General features: G+C 46.7%; 1 protein-coding gene across 1 annotated transcript in view; it reads left to right on the top strand.

The window, feature by feature from the left end:
• The window catches only part of LOC107126156 (carboxypeptidase A2-like), a 25,151-nt gene extending 17,527 nt beyond the window's left edge, over window positions 1-7,624 (top strand). The window contains exons 7-11 of the mRNA XM_015429677.1: window positions 1,785-1,895; window positions 2,002-2,092; window positions 3,123-3,322; window positions 4,271-4,355; window positions 7,294-7,624. Of these exons, the coding sequence (XP_015285163.1) occupies window positions 1,785-1,895; window positions 2,002-2,092; window positions 3,123-3,322; window positions 4,271-4,355; window positions 7,294-7,481 (675 nt within the window). The 3' untranslated portion in view covers window positions 7,482-7,624. The remainder of the gene's footprint in view (window positions 1-1,784; window positions 1,896-2,001; window positions 2,093-3,122; window positions 3,323-4,270; window positions 4,356-7,293) is intronic.
• The last annotated feature ends 2,122 nt before the right edge of the window (window positions 7,625-9,746 follow it).

The raw sequence follows: 9,746 nt of genomic DNA, 5'->3' as shown, positions 1-9,746 counted from the left end.
GAGGTGGAACGGCTTTGTGTTTGGTGCAGGAGGAATAATTTGATCCTCAACACCACCAAGACCAAGGAATTGGTAGTGGACTATAGGAGGAACAAAACGGAAATCAAGCCACTGTTTATTGGTGGAGAACGTGTGAAGAGGGTGGCTACTTTTAAGTTTTTGGGAGTGATTATTGAGCAAAACTTGACCTGGAGCGCTAACACCACTGCTCTGGTGAAGAAGGCCCAGCAGAGGCTCTTTTTTCTCAGACTTTTAAAGAAAAATAACTTGAGTGAGAAAATACTGATGTCCTTCTATCGTTGCTCAATAGAGAGCATTTTAACATACTGCGTCTGTGCCTGGTTTGCCAGTTGTACAGCTGTGGATAGGAAAGCACTCCAGAGAGTTATCATCATAGCCCAGAAGATTATTGGCTGCCCTCTCCCATTCCTGGAGGAATTGTATAGCTCTTGATGTTTGAAAAAAGCAAAGAACATTTTGCAGGATTTGTCACATCCTGAACACTCCCTGTTTGAACTGCTGCCTTCGGGTAGAAGATATAGGACAATTAAAACAAGGACAAACAGATTAAAAAATAGTTTTATTCGAGAGCTATTATTGCTTTAAATGCTGTCTGAAATTGGAATTTGGGTGACATTGGTGGTTTAAGTTGCAATGTGAACCTTAAGGGAGTTATGGGATGGTTGTGAATGGTTGTGTGAGTGTATATGAGTATGGTTGTATATGAGTATGGTTGTAGATCATCGAAATGATTGCATCTTTAATTTGTACTATGTACTATGTACTATGTACTATGTACAATGACAATAACAATGACAATGACAATGTACTATGTACAATGACAATAAAGTATATTATTATTATTATTATTATTATTATTACCAGCACCTTGAAGCGAATCCGGTATGCTATCGGCAGCCAGTTCAACGACTTCAGCACAGGCTGGATGTGTTCCCAGGGCCAGGGCCTTTTCAGGGGCGGCTCCTACCTGATGGAATGAGCTCCCGGAGGAGATCAGGGCCCTGCGGGACCTCTCACAGTTCCGCAGGGCCTGCAAGATGGAGCTTTTCCGCCAGGCTTTCGAGTAGGAGCCGCCACGGCCACCACCACCGACCATCCTGCGATAACAACGGGGAAATGGGATGGCCCAATATAAGACCACTGCTGAGTACCGTGATGGATCGGTGCCGCCGAAATGGGCTCTGGGTTAACATCTACAAGCCTTAATCTTGACTTCACTAAAACAAGAATATCACGGAGCACTTTATTCATGTTAATTGGTTGTTTTTATTCTGATTTTAATGTTCTATATTTGGCACTTGGTGCCCTTGTTGTGAGCCGCCCTGGGCCTGCAATGCCCAGGATAAAAATGTAATAAATGAATGGAATGAAATGAAATGAAAGAGCCTGGCCGCCGCGTTTTGCACCAGCTGCAGCTACCCGAGTTGTGCCAAGGGCAGCCCCATGTAGAGAGCATTGCAGTAGTCCAACCTTGAGGTGACCATTGCATGGAACACTGTTGCCAGATCATTGCGTTCGAGGAAGGGAACCAACTGCCCGGGGCCTGGAGATCTGGAGGCAGCGCCTAGGGAAGACACGGTTCAGGGGGATCGGTTGTAATTCCGGGAGATCGACGTTCATTCCAGCTCTTCAGGCCCCACCGGGAGGTTGGGAACCCTACCATGGAACCCTGGAGCCAGTTCTGCCCGGCCAGACTCAAGCAAACTGAGAGAGAAGTGGGGAGGGAGAATACCCATTTTTGAGCTCTCTTTTGCCCTCCCTAGATTGCCTGTGACTACGGGGAAGATCCGGTCTTGACCTCCGTGTTGAACGCCATGGATATCTTCCTGCTGCCCGTCGCCAATCCCGACGGATACGTCTTCTCTCATACCAATGTGAGTCCTTTCCGACACACCCCACCTCCCGTTGCTGCTCAAGCTCCTCTCTCAGACCAGAAAGAGGGAAGGTGACCCCCGCCCGCCCTTTGCCTTTTGCTTTCAGAACCGCATGTGGAGGAAGACCCGTTCTAAAGTCGCCGGCAGCAGCTGCATCGGAGTGGATCCCAACAGAAACTGGGACGCGGGCTTTGGAGGTTGGTCTCATTTGGGGGCCAATACTGTCGCGGGGAGAGTCAGTTTGGCATAGTGGTTAGGAGGGCGGACTCGAATCTGGGAGGACCGGGTTCGATTCCCCACTCCTCCACTTGCACCTGCTGGATGACCTTGGGTCCAGTCACAAGTTCTCTCAGAGCTGTTCTCTCAAGGGCAGTTTTCAAGAGAGCTTGCTCGGCCCCACCCCTCTCAGTCCCACCCACCAAGGTGTCTGTTCACTGCTCAGGCTCCACTGGACTGTTTTGGATTGCTAGCTATGGGGGGGGGGAACGTGCAGATCTGTCCTCGCAGAGTGGGGAGAGCTTGTGCCTGAATAAAACTTGGTCTTAAAGGTGCCACTGGACTGTTTTGGATTGCTAGCAATTGGGGGGGGGGAAACGTGCAGATTTGTCCTTGCAGAGGAGGGAGAGCTTGTACCTGAATAAAACTTGGTCTTAAAGGTGCTGCTGGATTGTTTTGGACTGGGGGGCCGGGGGGAGCTCTGCAACTTACCTGGCTGCTTCTTGCTCTGACTGAGGGCTGCTGGGAGCAGGGGGTGGGGCTTGTTGCATGTGCCTGCCCCCTGGGGGGGTAACATGCAGATCTGCCCTCACAGATGAAAGCTGATATCCAGAATTAAACTTTGTTGGTCTTAAAAGTGCCACTGGACTCAAACTTGGTTCTACTGAAACAGAATGTACCTGAAGAAGTGTGCTTGCACACGAAAGCTTATGCCCAGAATTAAAGTTTGCCGGTCTTAAAGGTGCCACCGGACTCAAACTTGGTTCCATTAAACCGTCAACTCACTCAAACAGCATTTCAAATAGAAGCGTAGATAAAATATTTACAGTGGCGAGGTGGATTCTTTGTTCAAAGCTTCTGCAATGTCCTTCGAGTCTCACATCACGTCCCAGATTTCTTTAATCGGCTCATGGCTTGTCTTTCTGTCTCTGTGATCCAAGCAAATGCATCAGCTCTGAACTCCCCTCCTCTTTTAATTTCATCATTTTGACGCCCTCCTTCTTTTGGCAGGACCGGGCGCCAGCAGCAACCCCTGTTCCGATTCCTACCACGGTCCCAGCGCCAACTCCGAAGTGGAGGTCCGGTCCATTGTGGACTTCATCAAGAACCACGGGAATGTCAAGGCCTTCATTAGCATCCACAGCTACTCCCAGCTGATGATGTACCCTTACGGGTACAAGTGCAGCAACCCCAAGGATTCAAAAGAGCTGGTAAGCCATGGGGAGGGGGGGATCCTCCTCTCTACTGGTGCAGCCTTCCCTGCTGTAGCCTGGATGCTGGATGAAAGGGACCACCAGTGTCAGGATACTAATTAATTAATTAACATATGGCAGTGGGTGTAGTATAGCTGGGAGGTCCGAAGACTATCTGGCAGCCGGAAAGCTTGCAATGCCCAGTCATTTCATGTTTTCCTAGGCTCAGATCGTTTTATAGTTTTAGTTTTAGTTTCTTCTGTGATCCTTGTGCTTTCCCTTGATGTTTTATTTTAAAAAATCGCATTGCCAAATCCCACTGTCATTTTAGGTAGGGATCTTTTAACTTTATAAAGGACACTGACCAATATAGTTAAAATACAAAATTAGTTAAAATACAAAATAAAATACAAAAAAATTAAAATACAAACATGCTTAAAACAGTGAAACTCTTGCCATATTTTGTTTATTTAACAGTCTTTGACAACTGACACCTGCTATTTGTCAGTGTCCTTTATAAAGTTAATCATTTATATTTATTTATTCATTTAATTTCTATCCCGCCCTCCCCGCCATAGGCAGGGTCAGCTATCTGGCATTACATTTTATGACGTCTGCCCCGACAAAGTCCCATTTATATCAGATCTGGCCCTTGTAACAAATGAGTTTGACACCCCTGCTCTAAGGTGTTACTGAACTCAAATTTAACCAAGGTCAAGTAGTGAGTTTTGTGGAAGACTCGTGGTTTTAATCTAGTTCTCCTAGATCCTCGTCCAACACTCAAGGCCTTGACACTTGTGAGTGGAGAGCATATGAATTGTTTTGTGGTTTCACCAACCCTAAGAGTCTCCATGTGCAGTCCCACAACTTTCCCCGGTTTTGTCGATTCCACCGTTCTTGGTGGTGGATACTCCACAGATGTGTGTGTGATGGTAGTCCCTTCATCGCCTTTGTCTTCCCTTCTAGGATGAAGTGGTGAAAGCAGCGACCAGCGCCTTGACGTCCCTCTACGGCACCAAATACAAAGTTGGGCCGATTTGTTCCGTGATCTGTAAGTACTTTGGCATGGACGGTTGTCATGACCAAAGCTGACCACATGGCCAAAAAGGGGAGAGATTCCCAGCCTCTGGGAGCATGGCAGAGTGCTTTCCGACATCTGCATGCCCAACCTGGCTGCCTTTTTAAAAACACTCTCTGCTGTCACTTGGGATACTAAAAGGATTTCTTGAATCCTTTCCGAAAAGACTTAAAGGAGTTCAGTGTTACCAAGGAACAAACTAGTTATCCACTGTGTGAGACAGGAGGCTGGACTAGATGGACCACTGGTCTGATCCAGCAGGGCTCTTCTGATGTTCTTAAGAAGGCCTCAGTCTCCATGCCCTGTTGCTGGCCCTCCAGAGGAACTGTTTCGCCACTGTGTGAGACAGGAGGCTGGACTAGATGGACCACTGGTCTGATCCAGCAGGGCTCTTCTGATGTTCTTAAGAAGGCCTCAGTCTCCATGCCCTGTTGCTGGCCCTCCAGAGGAACTGTTTCGCCACTGTGTGAGACAGGAGGCTGGACTAGATGGACCACTGGTCTAATCCAGCAGGGCTCTTCTGATGTTCTTATGAAAGCCTCGGCCTCCCTGCCCTGTTGTTGGCCCTCCAGAGGAACTGGTTGGTCGCTGTGTGAGGCAGGATGCTGGACTAGATGGAACACTGGTCTAACCCAGCCGGGCTTGTCTGGTTCTCCTCAGGGGAAGGCCTTGGCCTCTCTGCCCTGTTGCTGGCCCTCCAGAGGAACTGGTTGCGTGAGGCAGGATGCTGGACTAGATGGACCACAGGTCTGATCCAGCAGGGCTCTTCTTACCTTTTCATGTCCTTAGCATGACTAAGTAAGTGGTCATCGACAGACCCCGTTCTCTATTCGGAAAGACGAGATATTCGTTATAAAAGGAAACCAGCACTATCTTTTTAAAAACAGAAGTGACATAAAAAGGCGAAAGGCAATAAGAAGGGAAACAGTTCCAGACTCCGGGGTTCAGATCTCTTGTCCAATCAAAGCTCTTTATTCTCTGATCGTATCCAATTTGGATTGGGACTTTAATGCCTGTAGGAACGGAGACAGTCTCTCTGTCTCCCAATGCAACAATTCCAGCCTGAAAAAGCCCTGAAAGATTTTCGCCATCCCTTCCACTGTGTGTGTTAAGTACAGTCGAGTCACTTCTGACTCATAGCTGTCCTATGAATTAACATCCTCCAAAGCATCTCATTAACAGCCTTGCCCAGTTCTTGCAAAAGGAGGGCTTCCTTGATGGAGTCAATCCATCTCTTGTTGGGTCTTCCATTTTTCCTGCTGCCTCCAACTTTTCCTAGCATTCTTGTCTTTTCCAAGATGGGTCGCCATGTTAGTCTGTCTGTAGCAGTAGAAAAGAGCAAGAGTCTAGTAGCACCTTTAAAGGTAAAGGTTCCCTTGCTCGAAAGCCAGTCGAATCCGACTCTAGGGTTGCGGTGCCCATCTCCATTTCCAAGTCGAAGAGCCAGCGCTGTCCGAAGATGTTTTCGTGGTCATGTGGCCGGCATGACTGAACACGGAACGCTGTGACCTTCCGACCGAAGTGGTACCTATTTATCTACTTGCAGTTTCTTGCTTTCAAACTGCTAGGTTGGCAGGAGCTGGAACTAGAGACGGGAGCTCACTCCGTCATGCGGCGCACCCGGGTCTCGAACTGCTGAACTACCGACCTTCCACAGCCTGCAGTTCAGCGTCTTAACCACTTGAGCCACCGCAGCTCCTACCTTTAGTAGCACCTTAACGACTAGCAAAATATGTGGCAGGAGAGGAGCTTTCGTGAGTCACTGCTCCCTTCTTCAGACTCGCAGTGGCAGGGTATGAACTTTTGTGAGTCACAAAAGCTTATACCCTCCCGCATATTTTGTTAGTCGTTAAGGTGCTACTGGACTCTCGCTCTTGTCTTTTCCAGTGAGTCTTGTCTTCTCCTGACGTGACGAAAGTACGATAGTCTCAGTTTAGTTCCAGGTGGTCAGCCGTGTTGGTCTGAAGCAGTATAACAAATGTACAGTCCAGGGGCACCTTTAAGACCAACGAAGGTTTATTCAAGGGACGAGCTTTCGTGTGTGTGCACACTTTTTCAAATTTTTGAATATTTTAATATTCGAAAAGCTGTGTGTGCACACGAAAGCTCATACCCTGAATAAACCTTTGCTAAGTCTCAGGGGTCATTTCCTGCAGGAGCGCACAGGAGCGGAGCTCCGGCAGTAAAGAGCCCAGGGGACGGGCACATGCAACTAGCCCCACCCCCTGCTCCCAGCAGCCCTCAGTCAGAGCAAGAAGCAGCCAGGTAAGTTGCAGAGCCCCCCCCCAGTCCAAAACAGTCCAGTGGCACCTTTAAGACCAAGTTTTATTCAGGTACAAACTCTCCCTCCTCTGCGAGGACAGATCTGCACGTTCCCCCCCCCAATAGCTAGCAATCCAAAGCAGTCCAGTGGCACCTTTTAGACCAAGTTTCATTCAGGTACAAGCAATCCCTCCTCTGCGAGCACAGATCTGTACGCTCCCCCCCCAATAGCTTAGATTGATCTAATTTCTGTGCACTGAGGACAAGCAAGTCCTAGGTTACAAACTAAACTCTCCAATGCAAGAACAAGATGCATTTCTTCCTTTAGGAGGTGCGATTGTCAGAAGAAAATAAAAAAGTTTCAGTTTTGTTTTTGCATGTGGGTGGGTGTTCTGTTTGTGATAATTGTTTGGATACACTATATTTTTAATATGCTAGTTGTGATAATTTTGTGCCAAATAAAAATGCCCATAGTCATATTTTATGTTCCTAAAGTAACAGAATGACTTTCAGTCTAGAAAAGACAAAAGAAATGCTAATTTACCATTTTTTTCAATTTTTCTGAAAATTTCCGTTTTTTTCTGAAAAAAACGGGTTTTTTCCCGAGCTTCAAAATTTCCGGAAGTTTTACATCTCTACTCCTTTTCAGACCAAGCCAGCGGGGGCAGCATCGACTGGTCCTATGACTACGGCATCAAGTACTCCTTTGCCTTTGAACTGCGAGACACCGGACGAAACGGCTTCCTCTTGCCAGCCAATCAGATCATCCCGACAGCGGAAGAGACCTGGCTGGGGCTGAAGACCACCATGGAATACGTGCGGGACCATCCCTATTGAGAGGGGGAGTAGGGGGCAGGCAGGGGGGGAAGGGATCGTGGCCAAGGAAATAAAGGCCTTGTAGCCACTGGGTGTTCCCACTCTCTCAGCCTGACCTACCTCACTGGGTTGTTGTGAGGATAAAACAGTGGGGGGAGAATGATGTAAGGCACTTTGAGTCCCTGTTGGGGACAAAAGGCAGGGTATAAATGAATGGATGAACGCATTAAATAATTAATTTAACAGTCTTGCTGGAAAGCAACACTTGGTGTCTGGTCTGTCTTCTCTTTGGCATCATAAGAACATAAGAGATGCCAATGTTGGATCAGGCCAAAGGCCCATCCAGTCCATCACTCTGTGTCACACAGTGGCCAGAAATACCAGGTGCCCTCAGGAGGTCCACCAGTGAGGCCAGGACATTAGAAGCCCTCCCACTGTTGACCCCCCCAAGCACCAAGAAGACAGAGCATCCCTTGCCCCAGAGCCCCTATCTATACCTTGTGGCTAAGAGCCACTGATGGACCTCTGCTCCATATGCCTATCTAATTCCCTCTTGAAGCCGTCCATGCTTGTAGCCACCACCACTTCCTGTGGCACTGAATTCCATGTGTGAATCACTCTTTGGGTGAAGAAGTACTTCATTTTATCTGTTCTAACTCGACCACGCAGCAATTTCATGGAGTGCCCACGAGTTCTTGTATTGTGAGAAAGGGAGAAAAGTACCTCTTTCTCTACCTGCTCTTTCCCATGCATAATCTTGTAAACCTCAATCATGTCACCCCTCAGCCGTCTTTTCTCCAAGCTAAAGAGCCCTAATCAAATTGGCTGCTCAATATACCTCTGTAGCACATGGGTGCATTTATGGATTCTCTTGTCAGTGTTATAGCTTAGAGCATCGGGGACTTTAGGTTTCCCCCCATCTTTCGAAAGAGATATTTTAAGACTCTTGCATGCAATGCTCCCTCTAAGCTGTGGAGTCCTGTGAGCAAAAATTCTACTTTGTGAGCTACTGGCGTTAAAGTTGTGAGCAGGCGATTTGGCTACGGCATAAATTAGTTTGCTCTGGAGCCCTCCTTCCTGAGAGAAGACAAAAATGTGTGAGCTGAAGGCTAAAAAACTGCGAGCTTGCTCACACTCACTCAGCTGAGGGGGAACACTACTTGTATGCCATCCTTTGGTTTAGTAGTGGACCCAGGGCTGCCAGCTCTAAGTATGGGAATCCCTGGCATTTAGGGGGTGGAGCCAGTGAAAGACAGAGTTTGGTGAGAGGAGCGAACTCAGTGGGGTATAATGCCATAAAGTCTACCCTCCTGTGGAGCTATTTTCTCCAGGGGAACTGATCTGTCATCTGGAGATCAGTCGCAACTTTGGGAGGTCTCCAGGCCCCATCTAGAGGTTATACAACACAAAGAAACCTACAGTGACCAAATTACTAACTCAGAATCCATAAGTACATAAATGTAAATTTTTATAATAAACATTTTTATTTTATTTCAACACATCAGTTTAACCAATGTCAATACAGACAAGTCTTCCGTACTAATTGTCTTGTACAGCACTGTCATTAAACTAACTATGAATATTATTTAACAAACTTATTATCAGTGAACTTCACTGAGAAAGCAAGGAACCAGAACACAGGATTCCTAAGATTACAAACATCAAAATTTATAATAACAATAACACTAACAATAAGAAAACAATATGCTCACCACGCATACCGCTATATACTGGTATATAAGTTTTTCTACTATTAGTAAAACACAAAATCCATATATTTTGGGGGCAGCTTATACTGTTGTATATAGTATATTGAAGGTCAAAGAAGATGGGGACAGCAAAGGATGAGATGGTTGGACAGTGTCATCGATGCAACGAACATGAAGTTGAGCAAACTTCAGAGGACGGCGGAAGACAGGAGGGCCTGGCGGGATCTGGTCCATGGGGTCGCAGAGAGTCGGACTCGACTGCGCGACTGAACAACAACATACTGTTGTATCGGGTTTGAGGATATATATTCAAAGAAAGTAAACCATTTGTCCATGAAATGTATTTACTCGTCACAAATGTAATTTAATATGAAAATCTTAATGTGTACATATCCAAAAATCTATTCTTATAGGAAACAATACAAAATGATCCACTAGGTATTAAAAGTCCAAAAGTAATCACATTCATTGCAAACACTTATCCAGATTTGGAAATAGCTCTTCCCTTAAGGACAGCAACCAATATTCCAAGACATCAATATGATGTGAACTGGTGTAATTATTTCAAACAGTCTGT

The sequence above is a fragment of the Gekko japonicus genome, unplaced genomic scaffold, assembly GCF_001447785.1.
Source record: "Gekko japonicus isolate JY-2015 unplaced genomic scaffold, Gekko_japonicus_V1.1 scaffold696, whole genome shotgun sequence".
NCBI classification, from domain to species: Eukaryota; Metazoa; Chordata; class Lepidosauria; order Squamata; family Gekkonidae; genus Gekko; species Gekko japonicus.
This window is presented reverse-complemented; position numbering and strand designations above follow the sequence as displayed.